A 24,940-nucleotide genomic window follows, 5' to 3' on the forward strand; every position below is an offset into this window, starting at 1 on the left:
TTAAACGAACAAAACTTGGAAAATATTTATTGTTTTATAATAGTCTGGTATCGGCGCTGGTTTGTCTGATTAATCGCATCCTCGTTAGATCTCTTTCGCTCATCGTAGGAACTCTGGGTTTACGTTCTGGGGTTATAGCTGAGCCTCGAATGGTCAAGTCGTCGTCTGAGTGTCGAATTTGTACGGTTAGGTCGTTATTTAGACTGGAAAAAGTGAATTGAGATGAAGATGGAGGTTGATTGAGGAGTGATGGAAGATGGATGAGTGTTTCAGTTTGTTTACCTTGTAACGTTTTGTAATAAGAGTTCGGAATCTAGTTTATATTTTCTACTACCGTAGGATAATGTGGAATTCGATCCGGAATTGGTTTCTGAGTAATTTGCGGTGATATTTTCCTAAAACGATTAAAAAAATAATTAATTCGACGCTGAAATAAAATAAAAACCGATAAATTCAAAAGTTGGATATTTTTGTTTATAAAATGGTAACACTGATTTTTCAGCCAATTAGAAAGCACGTGCGTTTATTCGTCATTTTTCCATTGTTCTCGTCAAAATAACCGGTAAAGTTTTGCAAAATTAGTGAAATTTGTTCGTTGAAATGTTATTTCGAAGTATTTTAATATTATTTCACGATATGGTGAGTCATTTTCGAATATTTATTACGTAGAAACCATAACGACGCGAACGAAGCGATAGTTTGGTACGAATTTGATGTGAAACAGACGCCAACCAAGACGAGTGTTTCTGGTCTTGAGAACAGTTCAGAAATATGTTTATAAAAGGCGTCGATTAAATGAGTAATTCTAATTCCAGAGAGCTTTACCTCTGTTGTGAAATACATCATCGGTATGTTGGACGTTTGCCAAAAATAATAGTGAAATTGAACATGGTTCAAGATCAACTTACCTCGTGATAATTCGGAGAAGGCAGCATTTTGTAATTGACATTCAAATGCGGTAAATAACCTCGATTCACGGTCTGTCGAGATGATCTGGTCAACTGGGATGTTTCTACGATCATAAATACGAGTAAGTGTACACCAAGTTTGTTTGTAACGGAAAAATCAAAATGGAACCGGTGCAATATGCTACCTGTGTTTTCACTTTTGAGCGTCAGTTTCCAAGATTGATTCGATGGAAGGTATTGATTCGGGTTATTTTTCAACGATAATTGCATTTCGATATCGTTCACACGTTTCTCGTCATTGCTGCCTTTCAACGTCAAAGACCATTGATTTCCTACGAACGAAACATAAACCAAACGTAGGTAAGTACCTATGTGAAAGATTCATAGAAATACATCTAGAGACGAATAACTTCAGGTTGGAGTATAACTCACTGGTCGTTCTAGTCGAATGATACGTATGAGGGCGTTGATATCGTTGGAATTTCTTTACATGACGTCCTGGAAGCTCTTCACAAGGGCTTTCCGAATAATTGCTGGACGTTGTAACAGTACTGATGGAATTTTCTTGTTTTGCAGCATCCGGCCGCTGTACTGAAACAGAATCCAGTCGCGTTGATGAGTTTAACCTATTCAGCTGCCATTTCTGCTCGGTGATGATCGATTGTTGTAATAAAGCTAAGGCTTATCGAATTCAACGTACTTACAACCAACTGGTTCGTTTGATTGGGCATTAGCGATGAGTTGGAGTTTTCGGTGAGTTGTATCGGATTCGTCGTCGTCACTACTATAATGTAACTTAGGTAACATGGATTGCAACTGTGAATCTCTACCGTCGCAAATGACGCTATTTTTACCTTGGTTCGACGATACTTTCGGTATGTCTGGTAAACTGGGACATATTTGGTTGAATTTTTCGTATTTTTGGAGTTTTTTCGTCGACGAATTACTACATAGTCCTGGAAGGCTGGAAGTGATACCGTTCGGGTTCGGCGGTGGTAGCAGTTCGGGTGTTGCGTGGACGTGGATTGTGTACTGTTGCGGACGTTGCGGTATTTGGATGGTTTCCGAGTGTGCTACGGAGTCATCTGTAATCAGGTGAAATGAACTACAGTTACACGTTTGTTTGATGTGGTCACACTGGTAAGAAAACGTGTTGAAACAGTTGAAACACGTTTGAAAGAGTTTAATGAAGTAGAATTGTGTATTTGTGTTCGAACTTGGAAGTGTTTTTGATAGCTACAGATTTCAAGTTATGAACGCTGATCCGACTTTTATCACCCTCCCTCCCCGTCAGAGAAGCGTAGATGTCCATCGAAGTGTTCTTGTTCGAGAATTTCGAAAGTGTTGGATTCTTCAAAGTTCATTTTCCGAAGAATTTAAATGAAGTCATCGTGTACGCTTGACAGAAACGTTGAATGGTCTGATTTTCAAGTGTTTTAATTTTATATTTGTATGCAAAATAGCGATAATAGTTACAGGGCTACAAATTACATATGATTATATGTCGACTTCATCCTCCTTCCCCACCGGAGAGGCGGAGAATCCTGGTTGCCTACCTAAGCTGTTCTGTTCAAGAATTTCGGAGTTATTTAATTTTTCAACGTTGATTTCCGACGAATTTATTTAAAACCATCGTGTATCCTTTGAAAAACTTTGTGAAATTTGATTTTAAAATGTTTGAATTTCGTATTTGTTTGCGAAATAGCAGTAAAAGTTGCAGAGTTTCTAGTTATGATCGCTCATCTGTTGAATTAATCAGCCATATTTTCCCATCAGACTATGCTAGATGGTTTTGTTCAAGAATTTCGAGATTGGATTTTTCAACGTTCATTTCCGAAGAATTTATTGATGGAAATCATCGTGTATCGGCGAGAGAACATTTTTGAATTTCTAGTATTTTAAACTTAGTATGTATTTGCATGCGAAATAGGTACCTATAAAGTTACAGGGTTTCCAGTTAAGATAAATCGCGAATCCCCACCCTAGCCGTCCTGTTCTAGAATTGCGGAGTTAATTGGTCTTTTCACCCCGTATTTCCGATGAATTTATTTGAAGCCATGGTGTATCCTCGAAACAACTCATCTGAATTTCGAGTATTTTAATTTAAGTATGTGTTTGCATGCGAAATAGGTATAAAAGTTACAGGTTTTCCGGTTACGATCGCTCATCTGTCGAATTAGTCAGCCATCCTTTCCCACTGGAGTATGTTGGATGCTGATTGAAGTGATTTCGTTCAAGAATTTCGAAACTGGATTTTTCAACGTTCATTTCCTATAAGAATTTAATGGAAGTCATTGTGTATCCCCGAGAGAACTTATTGGAATTTCCAGTATTTTAACATAGTATGTATTTGCCTGCGAAATAGGTACCTATACGAGTTACAGGTTTTCCTGTGATGGTCACTCATCTGTCGTCTTCATCACCTGTCCTCACACCGGAGAAGCCGAAATACCCACCTAAGAAATAATTGTTCAAGATTTTCGCAGTAGACTGAATTTTTCAACGTTGTTTTTCCAAGAAATGTATTTGGAATCATCGTACTGTATCTTCGAAACAATTTATCTGAATTTCAAGTATTTTAACTTAGTAGATATGTACCTATCTGCATGCGAAATAGGTGTAAAAGATAACAGGTTTTCCAGTTACGATCGCTCATCTGTCGATATTATTTCTCACCGAAAAATCGCGAATCCCCACCCAAGCTGTTCTGTTTTTGAATTGCGGAGGCAGTTGGCCTTTTCAACGTTCGTTTCCGAAGAATTTATTGGCGAAACAACTCATCTGAATTTCAAGTATTTTAACGTAATATGTATTTTGCATGCGAAATAGGTACAAAAGTTACAGGTTTTCCAGTCATGATCGCTCATATTCAGAATGCCTACTCATGCAAGCGGTTTTGTTCAAGAATTTCGGTGTAATTGGTTTTCCGAAATCTATTTCCGAAGAAATTTTTTAAAATCATCGTGTATCCTTGAAAAAAATTTTTTAATTTAGATTTTATTCATGTTTCAGGTTTCGTTTTTTTGCGAAATAATCATAGAAGTTACAATATGTCTCATAGCTGTCGCCTCGTCAATCGTCCTGCTTCCCCACCTGAGCATTTTGGATTTCCATCGAAGAGTTTTTTTTCGAGAATTTTGGAGTTATTGGATTTTTCAATGTTGCTTTTCCGAGAGGAGTTTATTTGAAACCATACCGTATCCTTGAAAAAATTTTTAAATCTCTCATTTGTTTAAAGATGTATTTTTGTGCAAAATAACTACAATATTACAGAGAATTTCAAGACATGATCGCTCATCTGTCGACTTTATTCCCCCCCCCCCCCGAAAATTGTGGATCTTCAAATGAGCAGTTCTGTTCCAGAATTTTGGAGTTTATGCCCGTACCTACCAACGTTTGTTTCCAAAGATATGAAGAATTTATTTGAAATTATCGGGTATCCTTGAAAAATCTCGTACGTAATCTGAATTTCATGCATTTGTACTTGTAGTTGTATTTTTACGTGGAATATCTATAAAAGTTATAGTTTTTTCAAGTCATGATCGCTCATCCGTCGACTTCGTCACCCTTCCTCGCCACCGGAGAATCCTGGATATCCGCCCAAACTGTTGGCTGTTCTGTTCAAGAATTTCGTGAATTAATGGATTTCAAGGCTCGTTTCCGAAGAATTTGATTGAAATCTGTCGGCTTCATCACACTACCTTTCCGATGGAGAATCTTGGATGCCCAGCCAAGGAGTTCTGTTCAAGAATTTCAGAGTTATTGAATTTTTCAATGTTTATTTCGATTTCGAAGAATTTATTTCAGATCATCGGGTCGCTCATCTATCAACTTCATCACCCGTCCTCCCCACCTGAGAATCCTGAATTACACGCAAGCGGTTTTCTTCAAGAATTTTGGAGTTAGTGCTCTTTTCAACACACAACACCTAAGTATAATTTCCGAAGCATTTATTTGAAATCATTGTGTTATATCCTTGAAAAATTTTTGTAATATAAATTTAAAATGTTTTAACATAGGTACCTACTTGTATGCAAATAGCTATTAAAGTTTCGGGGTATCGTATTTTGATTGTTCATCTGTCGACTTTATCATCCTCCCTCCCAACCGGAGAATCCTGGCTGCCCAACCGAGTGGTTTTGTTGAATTATTTCGGATTTATTGGATTTTTCAAACGTTCGTTCGCGAGGACTTGATTTGAAATCATCGTCTATCCTTGGAATAACTTGGTAATCTGCATTTCAATCGTTCGAACTAGTTTTTTGTATGCGAAATAGAATAGCTATGAAAACAGGTTTTCAAGTGTTGATGGCTTATCTGTCCACTTCACCTTTCTCCCTTCCCACCGGAGAATCCAGTATACTCATCCAAGAGGTTTTATTCAAGAAGTCAAGCATTTCGGAGTGATTAGACTTTTCGTTGTTCATCTCCGATTCCGAGGAATTCATTTAAAATCGCCATATACGCTTGAAAAAACTTTTTAATAGGTACCTATTAATTTCATGTACCTCTTTGAAGTTGTATTTCTAAGCGAAATAGGTATAGGCTAGTTGTAAAAGTTACAGGTTTTTAAGTTTTGATTGCTGTTTTCTCGACTTTATCACCGGAGCTCCACTTCAGAGAATCCTGGAATACCTATCGAATTGTTTTTTGTTCGAGAATTTCAAAATTATTGGATTTTTCACCGTTCATTTCTGAAGACTTTATTCAAAATCATCGTGAGGTATTCTTGAAAGAGCTTGATAATTTGAATGTAATGTATTTTAACGTAGGTAGTCAGTATTTGTATACGAAATAGCTATAAAAGTCCTCCTTCCTCCCCACCCGAGAAACCAGAATGCTCTTCGAAGAGGTTTTGTTCAAGAATGTCGGAGTAATTGGACTCTCAACGTCTGTTTGCGAAGAATTAATCAGAATTCATCGCGATTCCTATCTGAGGTTTATTTATGTTTCAAGTGTCGTTTGTTTGCGAAATAACCATGAAAGTTACAGATTTTCTAGCCATGGTTGCTCATCTTTGGCTTTCAACACCCACCCTCCCTGCTGAAGAATTTTGGAATTTCATCGAAGCGTTTTTGTTCGAGAATTTCGGAGTTATTGGATTTTCCAACGTTTATTCCCGAGTAACGTATTGGTAATCATTGTTTACCTATTCTTAAAAAACTTTGTAATCTGAACTTCTTGTGTGGAGTTGTATTTTTAAGCGAAATGGATATAAAAGTTAGGTAGGTAGAAGGTTTCAAATTATGATCGCTAACCTGTCCGCTTCATCACCCTTCCTTCCCACCAGATAATCGTGAATGCCCGCCCAAGACGTTCTGTTCAAGAATTTCAAAGTCATTGGATTTTTCAACGTTCATTTTGAAAAAATTGAAATTATCGTGTAATCTAATCAAAATGTTGTCCTTTCGAATTTTATTGTTTTGTTATCAGTAAAATTGAGCAACGTACCTTCGACATCCTCCGGAGCACTATTCTCTTCCGTACTGGCACCTTTGAGCAGATAGAAATTAATCCATCCCTTGGATAAAGTAATCAACTCTTCATGTTCATTGGATACCAACAAAGAATCACGTCCTTTCTGCGATTTCAGCTCCATACCCGACTGCTCCGTCATCACATCACCTCGATCGTTGTCATCTTTTTCATTATCTACTCCATTTACTACTCTATCGAAATTATTCATCTGTTTTAAATCAAGTGTCACAGGTTCCTCGTCGACTAAATTCTTATTCTCGTCAACTTGACCGATATCGTCATCGCTACCCTGTCCAGGCATCGATTCGTTATTCTCGTCGGAATTACCACTCAACTGCAGATCAAGAGGAGCGCCTCCATCGGACGAATTAGACAACTCTTCCGGTATAGCTTCGAATTTCTGATAGTATCGTTTCGGGCCAGGGATTTTCGACGCGATTTTCGGTTTTTCGCGACTTTTCTTCATCCTGGGATACGGCAACGGAAGCAATTCAGGCGACATCTCGGATACTCTGGAATGATTTTGAGGCGGTGGGAGTTTATCCGGCGTGTTTTGTTTCTTGAACTCTTTGAGTTTCTTTTGGTAAGCTGAAAAAGTAGGTATATTCGAGTTCGAATGGCTGGACCTGGTTTCATCCTGCACTGGTCTCTGTTCGGATATTTTATTCGGATAATAAATACGTCGACATTTTTTAAAAGATCGATAAAAATTATTCGAGTTGACTCGGCCGACTTCTTCTTCGCTTAGGATAATTTCGTAAAGACGGTCGTTATTGAAAAACTCGGAATTATTGTTAGAATTTGTTGCAGGAGACGAGACGTTGAACATTTCCATATACTCGCTTATTACAGGTTCTCCGGCCGATTCCGTTTGAACCGATTGATTGAAGGTCTGCTGAAGCGAACGTTGTTGATTTTCTTTAACCGGTGACGAATCTTCAACCCCGGAGAGCAGAATGTTTTTAATTTTCTCGTCGAGCTCAGTCTGAGATTCGGAATTCTTCTGCAGGCTTCCATCGGCGAACTTTTTACGTCTTTTTTTCAAACTATCGTCGGAATTTAAACACGTTTGAATTTGTTTATGAATGAATTTATTTCTAGGTGATTTTTTACTCGATACTGGAGACGCGGGTTCCGAGCAGAGGGAATGTTTCGAAAGGGTATCGTTTCTTTGGCACAGTTTTTTACGCAGCTCAGCCGGCATTATTGGTTTAGTCTTATTCGAGTCGAGTAAAGGTATGAAATACGCTACGCCTTTGTTTTTACTCGGTTTTACGCTCGGCTTGGCCGGAACGTCGCCCCGTGCGAGTTTCTCGTCGTATTTGTTATATTTATTATGGTATTTGGTCGTCTGGTGGTGTTGATGATGATGATGATATTGCTGGAAATCTTCCAAACTGTCAGCAATGCTAATATCGCTATCGCTTAAATGCTCCGACTCTATCGTAGGATTCACGTTAGACCATTCGTTCGGCAGCAGGTTACCAGATAATATGTTATAAGTTTGGTTATTAAATAGTACTTTCGAAGGGATCTCCGTACGTTCGGGTTTTGGAAGCTCCGAATAGTATCTGCCGAATTGAGGTTTGTACTCGAATACAGGCTGTTTCAATAGGTAACGTCGAGGATACGAGTCGCCTAGTTTTTGAAACAGATAATTCAAAGCAGCTTTCGAATTATACTTGTTTCCTTCTTGTTTCGGTTTCAAAGGAGCTGCCTCCAACTCCGTTGACGGTTTCTGGTGCCTGAGCAGAATATCGTGTAGATTTGTCGGTATGTCGACGTTGCCTACGTCTACTTCGATTTTTAAATTCGATTTGTTCTCCGAGCCTTTGATTGGGTAATTGTCTGGGACAGAGCAATCGTAAGGCTCGTCTTCGGTTGCAACTTCGGGTCGTGGAGTTGGAGCTTCTTCGATTATTTGAACTGTTGGTGTTGTACATCGCGTAGGTGCGTGTTTGGGTGTCTCCGATGGTTGAGGTGTGGTTGCCGGAGACGGTTTGTCTGTAATTGAAAATGAAATACTGGATTAATGATTTGAAAAGTTGACGTTTTTAATTATCATTATAGCGAATATTTTATAAGCTTAGACGTAATTCGAATTTCGTTAATCGTTCGGATTAAGAGGTGTATTGAGTTTAACGAGTGTTTTAATTGTTTCTAGGAGTGTACGATGGATGCATTTAATTGAAGTTGCCGTTCCGGTCGCCCTTTTACGATTTGGAAAGATCCCAGAATAAATAAACCATTCAGATATGCAGGTAAATTGAACGGAAATAGAATCGTAAATCAAAGAATTGATTAGTCGCGATTAATTACACAGAAATAATAAGTCGAACTAATAGGTACCTATATAAATGGGGTTTAAATTGTCATTTGCCAGATGTAGGTATTGTCTTAGATGATTTTTAATTTGAATTTGAATGCACTCGTATTATTTTTGGCTCTATAATCGATTCTTACTATCTTATATTCGTCTTATAAATGAGATACCTAGTCAAATTCCTCGTTCCACTTTCCCCCTCTTATGTGGCCGGAAGCCAACCGATGATGCTTTTTTGGTGATCAAATTGGTGCATAAGAATTTTTAAAAATAATTGAGCGATGCTAAAAGACATGAGGTTTAAAGTTGAAATATCTCATATGGTCCTAGTGGTTTTGTTTTTTGTTTGAAAAAATGGAGATTTTGAGTATGCTGTAGTATGTATTAATTTTTAAATAAATAATAATGGATTGTAATGATCGATGATTTCAGATTCAGTGACGTAGTAGAGAACATAAGATTTCGAATCACACCAAAAGTTGACAAGCTGGTTGTTTGAAAGGTACGCAAAAAAAATGACATTAGTTTTAGGTACTAAAAATTGTTGAATTATGTTTTGAAAAACTGATGAGCTAGAACAGCATTTGCAAAACTGTAAAGTCACATGATGTAATGTAATCGCCGGATAATTCTGAAAATCGGACACCCCCCCCCTCACAGATATGCTGAAGGCTTCTGTCACATTTTTTTTTTTTCAAGTGCTATTTTAAAATATTGATTTTTGAAGGGAAGTTAAAAAAAATTTAAGTGACCGAAAGTTGTGATATGGGTATCGAAAAAATTAATATTGATTTCCGAAAGCATTGATTCTGATTTAAAACTGGTTTAATCCCAACACTAATTTGAGCTTCGCAGATGCAGATTTCGAACCCAAAATTTCAAAAAAGCAATATTGTAAGATTTCAAGGGCTCTGATTCCGATTTTGCGATACGTGTGACGTGACCCATAACCAGTGGGGGGGGGGGGGGTCTTCAAAAATTCAACATTGGTATCGAATTTAGGTTTTTCAGGGTATCGATTTCGTTGTTAAAGAATTTTCGAAATTTAAAGCAAAATTGAGTCCTATAGAAGGAAGCTTGAAGTCCAAAATTTAAAAAATGCGATATGTGTGTATTAGATTGTGAGCTTTCAATGTCGCTGATTCCGGTTCTGAGATGAATTCAAACCCAAACCCCAAATTGAAACGACAAAAGAGGGTTCGAAGGTAAAAATTTGAAAATATCTAATTTGAATATTGAAATTCAGGGTTTCGAGCACGCTTACTCTGTGAATGAAATTCACACGATCCCAACATTGAAACTGAGCTCCTTGAATTTATGGAAGGGTTTTTGAGGGCATCGATTCAGTCTTGAGGTAGGTATTTTTGATCTTGAAACAAAAATCTAAATCCTACAGAAGGAGTCTTGAGGCAACAGTTTTTGAAAAAATTGAATACGCGTATTTATTTGTCGACTCTCCATGGCACTGATTCCTGTTCTGAGATGAATTAGACCCCAAAACTCAAACGGTGCTTTTATAGAGGGCTTGGAGCCCAAAATTCTTTATTTTCAAAGTTGCTATAAATCTATTTGTAAAATTCATACCTACAACCCCCCTTCCCAAAATAACTAAAATGAAACTCCAGAGTTTTGTAGGGAGGAAGAAGGTCTAAAGCTTGAAATTTCCAAAATGGAATTAGCGATTCAGAAAATGTAAATTTCCACAAATCAGCATAGAATTTTTCAAAATTTTGAGTTTCAAACTCCTCTGCAGAGGCTCAGTTTTGGTTTTCAGTACCAAAATTATCAGAACGAAAAGCAGTCTCTCTAAAAACCTAATTTGGGCATCCATTTTTTGAACGTCATCTCCGCTGTGAGAGGTTTAATTTTTATTTTGAGGTCGAGCATATTTTAGAATCAGAATCAGCATCTTTAAAAGCATATCATTTCTGTGGACGTATGTCGCATTTTTTTAAATTTTGGCCCTCAAGTTTTCTCTCTGGGAAGTTAAGCTCTGGTTCTGGAGTCAAACGGTCATCAGAACGAAAAACAGCGCCTTTGAAATCCTGTCTGTTTATACCCTATTGTCTTTTTTTGGCAAGCCCCTCTCAGTGGGACTCAAATTATGGTTCCGCGGTTAAACGTGTTTCTGAATAAAAGTCAGTGCATTTAAGTACCTTATAGTCGGGGGCTCGCATAAGGATCACTTGCACCCCCTTGCCGATCCTCCGGGACAACTTTTTTCTTAAAGGGAGAGTCCTAAGGAACATTTCTAGCCTTTGTCCTCAAAAACAAAAAGTGGTCCTACTTACGAAATGACAGATTTTGCGTTCCAACATAGGACTAGCATGAGATTTTTTAAACCGTACAAAGGTAGATCGAAAGAGCAGGCAAAAATTCATCACCTGTCAAAATTTCAAGTGCTAAAGTACCTTTTTCGAATTTTTGGTGAATTTTCAAAAATCAAATTTTGGCCAAAATGTGAGAAAAAATCAAAATTTTGCCAAATTAACCTAGAAAGCTGAAATTTGGGATATACCCTGTTTTCGACTTGCCAAATCAATTGGAAACTATTTCAAACCGTTTTGAGCAGTTCTGGAGCCTCCAGCAGATTTTCGAAACTCGCAATTCCCACAAAATTTCATCAAATGAAGTTGGAAAGCCAAAATCAATTCTGCAAACTAATTTCAATACGCTTTGAAATCGACTGCAGGTGAATTTCAAGTCGTTTTGGAGCCTCCGGCGATTTTTTGAAAATTACTGGAGCCTCTAGTAAATTTTTGAAACTTGAAATTTCCCCAAAATTTCATCAAAATGGAGATGGAAAGTTGAAATTAACTACGCACTCCAATTTTAACACCCTCTGAAGACGACTTGAAGTGAGTTCAAGTAATTTTGGAGCCTCCAGTGACTTTTTGAAAGGTTTCATGGCGTTTTTAGGAGAATTGAAATTTTCAAAAAGTAGCTGGGAAGCTTCAAAACCACTTGAAACCACCATGCAGTCGACTTCATATTATTGTATTAAAATTAGTTTGCAGAGTAAATTTCGGCTTGCTAACCCCATTTGATGAAGTTTTGGGGAAATTTAAAGTTTCAAAAATCTACGGGAGGCTCCAGTAATTTTCGAAAAATTGCTGGAGGCTCCAAAACGACTTGAAATTTACCTGCAGTCGACTTCATAGCGTATTGCAGAATTAATTTCGGCTTTCCAACTCCATTTGATGAAATTTTGTGGGAATTTCAAGTTTCAAAAATCTACTGGAGGCTCCAGTAAGTTTCAAAAAAATCACCGGAGGCTCCAAAACGACTTGAAACAGCAGTCGACTTCATAGCGTATTGAAATTAGTTTGCAGAATTAATTTTGGCTTTCCAACTTCATTTGATGAAATTTTGTGGGAATTTCGAGTTTCCAAAATCTGCTGGAAGCTCCAGAACTGCTCAAAACGGTTTGAAACAGTTTCCAATCAATTTGGCAGGTTGAAAATAGGGTATATCCCAAATTTCAGCTTTCTAGCTCAATTTGGTAAAGCGTTGATTTTTTTCTCACATTTTAATTTGGCCAAAATTTTATTTTTGAAAATTCACCAAAAATCGAAAAAAGCACTTTAGCACTTGAAGTTTTGACAGGTGATGAATTTTTGTCTGCTCTTTTCGATCCACCTTTGTACGGTTTAAAAAATTTTATGCTAGTCCTATATTGTAACGCAAAATCTGCGATTTCTGCTGACCTGTCAATCAAAATGGCCGCCATTTTGTAAGTAGGGCCACTTTTTTTTTAGGACAAGGGCTAGAAATGTTCCTTAGGACTCTCCCTTAAAAAAAAAGTTGTCCCGGAGGATCGGCAGGGGGTGCAAGTGCTCCTTATGCGGGCCCCCTGACTATTAAATTCGATATTTGTATTTTATTTTTCGAAATTTTGGGAGGGGGCAAGTTTTATTTTTGAACCAAATAGATTTCCAAATCAGAATCAGTGCCTTGGAAAATCTGTAATTTGATACCCATTTTCATTTTTCGAGAGTTTGGGTTTCAATACCTCTTTTAAGGTGGGGGGAGGGGCAATTTTGGACTTGATTTTGATATCAGTTTAAATGAGTATACATATAAGTCGAATTACCTTTAACGCAGCATTCTGCGGATTGCGACTGTACTTTGGTGTCTTTATCCTTGGAATCATTAACATTGAGCTTAATTTCCGTCTTGAAATAATCGTTTTTCGGCTCCGGCTCGGTTTTCTGCTTCTGATGACCGTCTTCCGGCGTCATTTGTATGCTAATTTGATGAAACTGCTTGTGCGATATGATCCCTTGCTGACAAGGATGCAGAAAAACGCTCTCCGAATGGAACGTAATCGGATACATATTTTTATTCTTACGATCATCTTGATGATGATGATGTTCTTCGATCGTAGAGATTTTCGTATTTTCCGGCGTCTTTTTACGAGGCGTCGTGTATTCGTCTAGACTGCCGCAGATCGTATTATACCCGCTGGTATTTTGATCGATGCTTTTACAATTCTTTATATGAACACGTTTGGAAGAATCGAATAGTTTATCGGACGATACCTTTAACCTGGAAGGATGCTTTTCATCGCTAGAACTCGGAGCTGAAGATTGCCGTATCGGATGCAGTACCTTATTATTGGACGACTGATGATCGTGTTTACAAAAATCTTCGCTTTCCGGTGCGGATAATTGACGAAGCGATGACTGACGAAGAGGATGAAGCGAAGTTGTGGATTTCTTCGTTTCGGACGACTTGATGACGAGTTTTTCGAATTCTTCGCTCGAACTAGGAGCTGAAACTTGCCTAGAGACGGATGATTTACTCTCGGAACATTTTTTCGGATCGACTAGTATTGGTAAACTTGTACTGCTGATCGAATGGCAGTCTAGAGGAGATGAAGTACACGTGGACTCTTCTGTCGCCGAAGTACCGCTTTTCGTTTCCCTGTGGTATTTTTTCTTATGCAGGTAGCTTTTGTATTGGCAATAGGTGTTGGATTTTTTGAAGTAACGTAATCCGTCGCGTTTTCTTTTCGATGTTTTTTTACGTCGATCTAAGTTGGTGTCGTCTGTTTGGCAGGATTCGTCTTTGACCACGGAGGGCGGTTTTGACTCGACGCTGGCGGCTGCTTTTTTCGAAAGCAGTTCTTGTAGTTTGTGTTTTCGCATTATTGTCTCCGGCACCGAGTATCGGCGTTTCATTAGGTTGTGGTTGAAATACGCGGTTTTATTCATTTCGGTTCGCAGTTGTACTAGTGGGTCGCTGCGAACAGAGAACGAATTGAATTCGTGATTAGCAAATTTTGAGTTATTTTAGTTTAAATTGATTTCAGTTGGAGAAAAATAAGGGGGGGGGGTGTCAATGTTGCATATTTAAGCAGAAATGACAGATTTTTGAAGAAAATTTGATCGAAAAATGATGGAAATGAGCTACAAAATTATGCCTTGACATGAAAAATTTTAGTTACCAGTATTTTATATTGGACCAAAAGAGCAGATTGAATATTTTTCATCAGAGCATGTTCCAAAACCCTCCTAAGCAAAATTGCAGCTTTTTTTTGAGTATTTTTGAAAAATTTCACCTTGAGATGTGGTTAATTTTCATGGATTTTTCGTAATTTCACGAAAAATTTACTACATGTCTTGATTAAAATTTTAGAAGTGCTCAAAATAGGTGGATGGAAATTTTTGATTTTTCCAAGATTTTGAATAAGCGCGAAAACTTTCAAAAATCTCCGAAATCTTGGCCCAATTTAAACCCGAAAATTATCCAAAACCGCTCAAAAATCATTTTCTTTGCAAAATGTTGACTCATTTTGATAGGTCACATGCCAATCTCAAAAAACAAAAATTCGAAAAATTCCAAAAATCATGATTCAATTTAGAGAACTCAGAATTTTTTAAAATGTAAAAAACTTGCAAAAATCCCTGAAATCTTGAGTCAATTTAAAGCTGAAAATTTTCAAAAATCGCTCAAAAATAATTTTCTTCGCAATTTTGAATTTCTCCCGAAATTTTGACTCATTTTGATGGGTTGCATTACATTTTTTCAAAAATTCCAAAAACCTAGGCTTACTGGGGGGGGGGGGGGGGTCAGAATTTTTCAAAATATGAAAACTTTCAAAAAAATCACTAAAATCTTCAGTAGATTTGAAGCTGAAAATTTTTCAAAATCGCTCAAAAAACTTTTTCTTTGCAGTATTTGAATTTCTCGCAAAATTTTGACTCAGTTTGATGGAGTGCATGACATTTTTTCGAAAATTCCAAAAATCATGACTTAATTGGGGGGGTCAGAATTTTTCGAAATATGAAAACTTTCAAAAAAAATCACTAAAATCTTGACTAGATTTGAAGCTGAAAATTTTCCAAAATTGTTCAAAAATCATTTTCATTGCAATACATATGTGAATTTCTTGCGTGACTCATTTTGATAGGTCGCATGCTTTCACAATTGCCAAAAATCATGACTTCATGGGCTCAGAATTTTTCAAAATGTGAAAAAGGGGGAAAATTACTAAAATCTTGGACCACTTCGAAGCTGAAAATTTTCCAAAATCGCTCAAAAATCATTTTCTTTGCAATATTTGAATTTCTCGCAAAATTTTGACTCATTTTGATGTGTCATGTCGCATGACACTTTCAAAAATTCCAAAAATCATGACTTAATTTAGGGGGCTCAGAATTTTTCTAAATGTGGAAACTTTCAAGAATCCCTGAAATCTTGGCCCCCCCAATTCGTAGCTAAAAATTTTCCAAAATCACTCAAAAATCTTTTTCTTGATGGGTTTTATGATATTTTTTCAAAAATTCCAAAAATCATGACTCAATTTAGGATGCTTAGAATTTTTCAAAATATGAATACTTTCAAAAATCCCTGAAATCTTGATCGCACAAAAATCATTTTCTTAGCAATATTTGAATTTCTCGCGAAATTTTGACACATTTTAATAGGTCGCATGACACTTTTTCAAAATTGCCATAAATCATGACTTGATTTAGGGGCTCAGAATTTTTCAAAATATTATGAAAAATATTCAAAAATCACTAAAATCTTGGCCCAATTTGAAGGTGAAAATTTTCCAAATTCGCTCAAAAATAATTCTCTTTGCAATATTTGATTTTCTCGCGATATTTTGACTCATTTTGATAGGTCGCATGACAGTTTTAGAAATTCCAAAAATCATTACTTAATTTGGGAGGGGGGGCTTAGAATTTTTTCAAATTTAAAAACGTTCAAAAAATCCCTGAAATCTTGACACAATTTTTAGCTAAAAATTTTCCAGAATTGCTCAAAAATTATTCTCTTTGCAATATCTGAATTTCTCACGAAATTTTGACTCATTTTGATGGGGTACATGCCATTTTTTCAAAATATGAAAACTTCCAAAAATCCCTAAAATCTTGACACAAATTTGAAGCTGAAAATTTTCCAAAATTGCTCAAAAATTATTTTTGTTGCAATATTTGAATTTCTTGCAAAATTTTGACTCATTTTAATAGCTTGCATGACACTTTCAAAAATTCCAAAAATCATGGCTCAATTTAGGGGCTCAGAATTTTTCAAAATTGATCAGGAAACGTTTTGGTCAAAGTAGGTATTTGGTTTTCTGGGTGTAAAGGTCCTGAAAGAAATGAATTGGGGAGTGTGGAAGAGTAATACGATTTTAATTCCCCAAAATTGTAAATATCCATATTTTTTTCATTTTCGACCATTTTGTTTTAGCCTTGAATTTTTTATGCTTAAAACTGGATGAATTTGTCCCATTTAAGAATCTTTGATTAATTTAATTGGAATAAATACTTTGATTTGGAGTATGAAAGACTTAGAATGAGCTGAGAAAAAAAAGTTTCTAAATTTCCCAACATTTTTCCAACATTTTTTGAGCAAAGAAAGCATCAATTCAATTGAGAACTAAAAAAGTCGAAGCGGCAACAAAATGTTTGAAAATGAATAAAGTACTGATATTTTCAAAGTTTAGGTTAGGACACTTGAAACCACCTCCCCCAATTCACCGTAGGTTCCAAATCTTCCCTTCTGTCTCCAGACTTTTCATTTTGGCCAAAAAATTGTCAAATTAGGTGAATTTTTGTAGTTTTCAAAAATTCATGGGCCCATAAAACTCCCTCAAATGACCAATTTTCAAAATTTTTAGGGTACATATTTGATGCTCCTTCCCAGTATTGTACTTATTTTGAAGTTTGCTTTTTTCTTGCATTCGTTCCTTGAAAATTTTTGGCTTTTATTGGAAAATATTTTTTAAATTTTTTCCTTTGTTAAAAAAAAAAAAAAAATGATAATGAAACCAGGAATCTCCAAAATTAAGGGAAAATAATTACAAACATTTGTTCAAAAATAATCAGTTGCTTCGAAATTCTTTTGAAAGAGTTTTTTTTTTCAAAAACAAACCTTCCCCTAGTCCTCTTAGTAAACAATGATAAGCCTTCCACATGGAGCTCCCAAAAATTGAAAAAAGTTTTAAAAATAATACAAATCGTTGAAATGTGTTTTTAAAAATTTTTAAATTTCTCCATTTCTTCTAAAAATTTTTTTTTGAAAAAATTAAAAAAACTTAAGTCTCTCAAACATTATCAAACTCTATGTTTAATGCACCCCCCCCCCCCACAATAAAATTTAAAAAAGAAATGAAAATGAGTGAAAACTGAAAATTGTTGAAAAATTCTCTGCATTAATAAAATGATTCTGGGATATTTAGAGAAATTCTGACGAGAAATGAAAATTTTTGATTTTTTTTAAAACTCCGAGAACCTATTTTGTTTGTAATCGTAATCGATATTTGAAAGAGGGCTGAAAAATTGAAAATTATGAAAATTAGGGACAGGTGAATCATTTCTGCGAAAGACATGAGGCTTTGTTTCAACATCTCCACTTCTATATCACCATTTTTTAAATGTTTTATGCAAGTTGAATCGTATTTTAGTGACTTATATGTACAATATTCCGAGCAATTTTCACACCCCCCCCCCTCCTCCAAGATAAAGAATTTTTTGTGTATTTTGACAATTTATGCCTGTGTTACCTACGTTTTTAATGAATTTTCAAGCATCATTTCAACATTTCAAAGACCATTAAATGGCTGAAAATGCACTCAGAGTGATGAAAATGAAACCATAAGCTAAACAACTCTAATCCATTAGCAAAAGCAGACCCAAAGGCCAAAAAGGATTCGGAACATGCGACAAATCACAAGCTGAAACTTACAATACTCAAAATACAACTCACCTGTCAGTCGAGTAGCTCCTCCTATGCGGATATTTGACCAAAAACTTCAAGATCGTTTCACCAAATGTGGAAAAATCGGTCACCCTGGGCGAGAAATCTTCACCAAAACAAAGGGGAAAAAAAGAGAAAATACGAAATTAGAGCGAAAAAAAAATCGATACAATAACGTCGCCGGTAGCCAGTCAGCGAAAAAAGAAAAGAAAAAAATTAATTAAGATGCAAATAAGTAGCACACTGAGTAAAGAGTCCTTTAATCGTACGTCGGTGTAAAATGACAAACGAGCCAGTGGCTTTAAAAGTAACGCATTACACGTCGGCAGTCTCGCAAGTTTTTTGTACCGGTGCCCTAAAACGTACCACGTTACTATATTCATTTTGCTTTCTATATCGAAATCGATATCAAAGGCACGCGATTTCGTATTCGAACGCGAACCATTCACCACCGACGACGTTGAACTTTTTGCTGAACTTTCTCGGAATTAATTATGCTTAAAAATACTTTCACGGTGGCGGTGATTTATTTGATTTTTAAATGTGAACCGGCGAACGACGAACGAAATGAACGAGTTGCGGTGTATAAAAGCTTGTATGAAACTCTTATCTTCAAGGTGTACTGTACCCCTGTGCAAAGGTACCCTATATTTCGTTCGAAATGAATGTGCCCTTTTTTCGTACGCTGCTGTTGTTGGGAAGAGAAAAGGCCGAAGAAGGGTGCTATTGGGCGGTGAGCTTTTTCCGCGTTACCGGAAACGCCTAATGGTGATTTCAAAGGCGGAGAAGAATAACGCGGTCGCGCACAGATACGATGTGCTTGCTGTTTATACTGTACCTATAACCTATCTGATTCATTCTTGTGTGTTTCTCGATGCAAAGCACCAACCAAAAGTATCCGAGGAGGAGAGAAAAATGACGTCATTTGAGCGAAATCTCCGCTTAGCCATGAAATACCAGCTCATTGGATAAATTTTCGTTCAAAAAAGCTATGACTTTGAAGATTAAATGCCGGTGACCTTAAATGTTCGCGTATGAGTCATGCATGCGAAAAGGACTGAAATTTACAGCGTAAATATAGACGAAAAAGTTTACACACGATTGAACGATATTGACGTAGACTGTTTAATACGTAGAGAAGAGGACCTGAATGAAAAGGGAGGAAACCGCTGTCCCTCTCCTTTTCACTTGACAAAGGTCATTTCCACTAATGATGGATTTTTATTGAGCGAATTGAAAGTACGTAGTTTTTATAGCCAGTGGCGTGTGCAGGTCGAGAATTTATTCTTTAGAAAAACTGTTTGTGAACCATTTGAGGTACTTTCTGGGTTCCAAAACTGCGATATAACCAAAATTTAAACTGGCCAAATTGCTTCGTTTTTTTTTAATTTTTGGGAGGAATCCCGATGGGCGAAAAAAAATTTGAACCAGATGAATCTAAATGAAAAGGGCTTACAATAATACATCGTTAGACAACATTTCAGTTGCTGAAATGAATTTTTCGATTTTTGGTGATCCTTTGAAAATCAAAGTGCCAAAAATGTGAAAAATCAAAATTTTACCAAATTGACCTAGAAGAATAAAATTTGACTTGTGGCCTATTTTCAACTCCCCGAATCGATTGAAAACGGTTTCGAACCGTTTTGAGAAGTTCTGGAGCTTCCAGCGAAATGAAATCGCTGGAAAAATGGTATGTGATGAACTGATGAGTCAAGTAGGTCATATCGAGCATTAAATGGATTTACTATTCGGACAGCTTTTAAAGAATTTTTTTTGGAAATCTGGAATTCTCAATTCTCAAAATATGGCTGGAAGCTCCAGAACGACTTCAAACCATCTTAAATCCAATTTTAGCTTTCGAACTTTTTTGGTGAAATGTTGTGAAAATATCAATTTTTAAAAATCTACTGGAGGCTTCAAAACTGTTCGAAATGATTTTAAACTGTTTCCAATCGATTCAGGGCGTTAAAAATGAGATTCAAAGCAACTTTCAGCGTTGTTTTAGGTCAGTTTCACAAAAAAAAAATTTTGTCATTTTTAGCCCAACTTTATTTTTTTTAAATTTGTCATAAATTGAAAAGTGAATTTTAGCACTTGAAATACTGGCTGAGGATATATTTTTGTGTCTAGTTGAAATCCAAAACTTTTGAATTTTCCAACTTGAAAAAAAAATTGCTGACCAAAATTATGGATTTGAACTGACGAATAAAGGTATTGAAAAATAAGTGCCTAAATAGATAAAAAGGGTCTTGAAGATGGTAAATCCGAGTTTATAAGTGCTGAATTTCATTTTCATCTATTTTGACTATTTTCAGACTTTTTTTCGAAAACTGGAGAATCCGAAAATCCGTTGGAGGCTCCAGAACGGATCAAAATCATAATGAATCGACTTGAAAGATCGAAAATGAAATAAAAACCAATTTTCAGTTGTTTTCGTTCACACGTTTGCGATCGATAAATTTTTCCTTTTTTTTTTCAAAAATATTCGCTGGAGAAAATTTTTAATTTGAGCCAGTATAGAAAGATTTTGAAAATATGTGCTTAAATCGATCAAAATGGTCACAAAGTTAGTCAAATTTTGAGTTCTTGGGTGCTGGATTTCATGTCCAGCGATTTTTCGAAAACTGGAAAGTCTGGAAATTCGCTGGAGGCTCCACAACGATTCAAAACCGTCGTCAATCGACTCGGGAAGTTGATTGATAGGGTACAAACCTAATTTCAGCCTTCCAAGTCAATTTGATCAAATTCTGATTTTTTTTCTAAAAATTCTCCAAAAATTGAAAAATGAATTTCAGTGCCTGAAATTTTCGCTGGTGGTATGTTTCGAGGCCCTTTTTCGATTTCCCTTTAATCCGATTCAAAAATTCTCAAGCCGATTGAGATACTTCCTTTGTTATAATTTCAAGCTACTCGTGTTATTGTTAATTTTTTAGTTTTTAGTTTTTAAAAAAATCTGGAAATAGCACATTTACTCGATAAGAGTAAATTTTGTGGTTAAAATAAATCGGAAATTCAGTTTGTAGGCTAAGATCATATTTCCTCCCCTCCCCTTCCTTCTGATTCAATTGCAACCATTTTATTCGAATTTGATCGTTTCGAGTAATTTTGGAGCTTCCAGCGTGATTTTTTATTTTACCACAATTGAGTACCTATTGAATTTCTTCAGAAGGAAAATGAATTCGTTAATCAGATCGATAATTAGCCACAACTCGATTTTGAGACGCCAAAATTCATTTTCAAATTTTCTGGAATAATTTCAGAATTCTGGAGAAATTGAAAATCAGACTTGAGGCTCCATGAATGGTCTCAAATGTGGATAATCTGGTCAAGAATGAACCACAACCCGATTTCAGCTTCCCAATTTAAATTCCAAACCCTTTGGAGAAATTCCAAAATTCTGGAGAAATTTTGAACTAGTGCTGGAGGCTCCAGAATGGCCGATGGCCCCAAACGTAAATGAACTCATTGAACGAATAGAGAATTTATGCCACAACTTAATTTTCAGCTGCTTCAAGTCATTTCCACGTCTTTTGGAGAAATTTCAGGAATTCTTTAGAAATTAAAAGTCAGACTGGAGGTTCTAGAATGGTCTTTCAATACAGATCAACCCGTAAACACGTCCAGAATTAGCCACAATTCGATTTTAAGCTTCCCAAAGAACCTTTTGAAAAAATTTCGAAACTCTTGAGAAATCGTGAAATTATTAAGTACTGGAGGCTCCAGAACTAGGTACTCCAAACGTAAATAAAGTCGTTAAACCGGTCGATAAGAAACCACTTCTTGATTTTCACCACCTCGAATTCATTCCCAAGCTTCCTGGAGAAATTTCAAAATTCCGGAGAAATCGTAAAATCATGCTGGAGGCTCCAGAATAGTCCTACTAGATATGAATAATCTAGTTAAACAAATCGAGGCCATGCCAAAACTCGATTTTAAGCCGCACAAATTAATTTCCACGTTTTTTGGAGAAATTTCAAAATTCTGGAGAAATCGCGAAATCGAGCTGGAGGCTCCAAAATGGTCCTATATCCGAATAGGTAAACTCAATTTTAAATTTTAAAAAACCATTGAATGCATATTTTGAAAAAATTCTAAATTTGGAAAAAGTTGAAAGTTGGATTATCTTTTTTTGGTGCGAAAGTTCAACTTCGAACGTTGAACTCGAACTCATGGCTAATGATTGAAAATTTGAGGATATTTGTATTTTGTATGTTTCAGAAGTTACACATGAATTCACCTTTAAAGTCAATGAATTTCAACTTTCGAAAGTTTTGAGAAACTTGGGGGGGGGGAGGATTGACTCCTATTGACTCATTTTCCAAAAATTCGATTATTGCTTGTAATGTAACTCCTTCAATTTTAGAGAAAGTCGACGAGGCTACGAAATGTTTGAAAATGAATAAAAATGCTTACTGATTTTTTTCAATTCCTAGAAAATTTTCAGGGCATTATTTTAATCCCTCTAGTGTACTTGATTGAATAAAATCCCCCCAACCCCCTTCCCTTCCTCCTTCGATTCTTGCTTCACCTGCTGATGACGTTTTAGTCAAGTTGACCCCCTTCCCCTTCATCAATTTTTTTTTGTATAGTTGATGTTTAAAAATTTTAAACCATTTACCCGAAAGACCAAACATCCTGATTTTTTTTTCAAATGTTCGAAAATTTTGACATTTTGAAAAACCATTAGATAATGGATTTTCGGTCAAGTCTGCGATCTGTGCTTTTTTTACATTTTATGCCATCATATCAACTTATTTTCCTGCCATGGTACTCTTTTATTTCCCAAAAAGCATCTTTTGGCTCTTTCTGGTCATAAATTCAGAGCATACGAAATACTGAAGAGGGAGGAGAACGAACAAGTAATATTTAAAAGTTGAAGGACCTCACAAGAGTCAGTTTTTACGACATGTTAATCATCAAAAACACGTGGAAAAAATCCAAAATTTTGAGTAGGTACATATTTGAATTTATTTGTACCCACAATAAAAGTTGTAATGCGAATGCGTGTAAATTAATATTTAAAACTACCTATACGATTTATTTGGCGATAGTGTGACTATAAAAATTGATTGTTAATCACTTTGAATGGAAATGGTTCCAAAAAATGTCGAAATTTCAGTCAGAAAATGGTGAAATTTCATAAAAGCTCATCAAGTCCACGTGTAAAGCTTAGTCCATATTTTTATTTCAATACGAGTTCTATCATTATATAGTAGTTGACAGATTCACTCTCTCATCTCTTGAATAATTTTTCAAAACTAATTAAGTATTGTTATTTTTTTCAGAATTTAAGTGACTGAATTTTAATGTAATAGAAGAAAGCGAAACAAAGTTCAACGTCTGAGTCTACAAGCTCGTTTGTCAAGCTGCCGAAATTGAGCTGATAAGATGGAAATTAGGTATGCTTATGTGTACTTATAAATTGAACAAACAAGTAATGTACCTACATTAGATCAGCTGTATCTGTATAAATAAGTGTATAGTCTTCTGTACCAACCTGTTATCTCGCTGGGACGACTGGTCCCCGAAGAAGAAACCCCCGAAGGCGATCGACTCTCGCAGATTTTACGCCGATAACAATACAAACGTCTAGATATGATTCGCGGTACGCGTCGACATTTAGCGTCGTGCTTCGACTTTACTAAATACGATGACGCATTCGTCGTAGAAGACGCCCTGGACGCGGTGTTCATCCTGTCATGTAAAAATAGCATTTTTATACAATGTGTACTCGTGTGAGTGTAAGTATAATATGGAGCAGTAATGCAGTATATATGTGGTGAGGAGACCGAAGAAGTGAAGAGTATAGTAAAACGTATGGATGTAGTATAGAAGATATAGATATAGATATATTTCGTCTTGGTCGGGGATGTCCGACGAGGGAGGTGAGAGTGAACTCGAGCAAGCGGCGTCAACGTCTTAGTCTTAAAATTAAATAAACTGAATCGCCGCACTTGAGAGGCGATTGATCTCATGCGTGTGCGTAAGAGCCCATATTCTGTTTGCATACACCACCTTAAGCATTATGGCATAACGAAAACGGCGGCGACGCCGCCGACCGACGACGTCGTCGCAACAGCATGGGACTCGGATACAGGAAATGAATATCTAATAACTTTTACGTATGGTTTTAATATCGGATCGGTTCAATAAACCGATGTCGGTGTGACGATGACGTTCCAAATTATATGTACGAGCCGGGCGTAAAAGCTGCGTGACATGTTACGGTAGGTTTTGGGTTTAATTTTGGGAAGGTTTGTGATATACTCGTGAGGAGTGATGTACTTGTAGTCTTGTACAGAGTGTCGTTTCTCATCTAACATGAGCCATGCTTGAGAACTGAATGTCTGATTTGAGGAGTTGGGACGACCAGACTCCCCCAATTTTGGGACGAAAGAAGATTGACAATATGGGCAATGGGCATCGTTATCATATGAATCGAACTCGATGAACACGAATTTATGAAGTTAGATTTGCAGTTGGACGCTCCGAACAAGGGAACCTCTTGAGGTGTCACACTCCGATTTAAACGGGACCGCAATTTTTGGAAAAAGCATAGTCCAAAACCCCCAAAACCAAATTTTCAGCTGCCCAAGTTCATTTTTTCGATTTTTGGCGAATTTTTGAAAGTTTTTGGCGATTTATGCTTTTTTTCAAAAAGGACGTACTTGATCAATAAAAATGGTCAAAATAAGTCCCAATACTAATATTAATTACCCAAATCCAGTGCCTATTCTAACGTGTAGTTCCAACAATATTGTGTAGCTCCAAAAAATCAATGTGCAGTTGGAAAAAAAATTGTGCAGTTGGAAAAAAATGATTCAGAATCCAAATTTTAAAAAAAAAAGTACTAATGGTACACTATAAAAACTGCACAATGCTATCAAACAAATAATCAGGTAAAAGGTAGATACATAAATGTAGTAGAAAAAATTATCAAGTAGCAGCAGTGGCGCCCAGGGGATGGAAATGTGCTATTGCAGAATCTTTGAGGGTTCCAAAAATTTATCAGAAGGAC

The 24,940-nt window shown here is 36.3% G+C and overlaps 2 protein-coding genes across 2 annotated transcripts in view; one reads left to right on the forward strand and one right to left on the reverse strand.

Annotated features, from left to right (window-relative positions):
- On the reverse strand, positions 1–23,610 carry LOC135847837 (uncharacterized). Its single transcript, XM_065367557.1, has 10 exons — positions 23,420–23,610; positions 17,932–18,028; positions 12,803–13,953; positions 6,360–8,390; positions 1,613–1,993; positions 1,341–1,499; positions 1,094–1,240; positions 909–1,012; positions 283–395; positions 1–203 (listed from the first exon to the last, which is right to left on the reverse strand). The coding sequence occupies exons 3-10, from the start codon at positions 13,923–13,925 to the stop codon at positions 35–37; spliced, it is 4,227 nt and encodes a 1,408-aa protein (XP_065223629.1). The 5' UTR covers positions 13,926–13,953; positions 17,932–18,028; positions 23,420–23,610; the 3' UTR covers positions 1–34.
- The window catches only part of Kat60 (Katanin 60), a 147,215-nt gene continuing 129,758 nt past the window's right edge, over positions 7,484–24,940 (forward strand). The window contains exons 1-4 of the mRNA XM_065367571.1: positions 7,484–7,622; positions 8,551–8,647; positions 9,142–9,211; positions 23,208–23,321. The gene's annotated coding sequence lies outside the window, so the exon portion shown is untranslated. The remainder of the gene's footprint in view (positions 7,623–8,550; positions 8,648–9,141; positions 9,212–23,207; positions 23,322–24,940) is intronic.

This window comes from Planococcus citri, chromosome 5 (genome assembly GCF_950023065.1).
Source record: "Planococcus citri chromosome 5, ihPlaCitr1.1, whole genome shotgun sequence".
Classification (NCBI taxonomy): Eukaryota; Metazoa; Arthropoda; class Insecta; order Hemiptera; family Pseudococcidae; genus Planococcus; species Planococcus citri.

What these genes read in the sequence shown, in the direction of transcription:
- LOC135847837 (XM_065367557.1), bottom strand. Translation starts at nt 13,925, where the DNA reads ATGAATAAAACCGCGTATTTCAACCACAACCTAATGAAACGCCGATAC. An exon ending in CTTCTCCGAATTATCACGAG is followed by an intron (nt 396 to 908) that starts GTAAGTTGATCT and finishes TAATCGTTTTAG; the next exon opens with GAAAATATCACCGCAAATTA. An exon ending in TTATTACAAAACGTTACAAG is followed by an intron (nt 204 to 282) that starts GTAAACAAACTG and finishes CACTTTTTCCAG; the next exon opens with TCTAAATAACGACCTAACCG.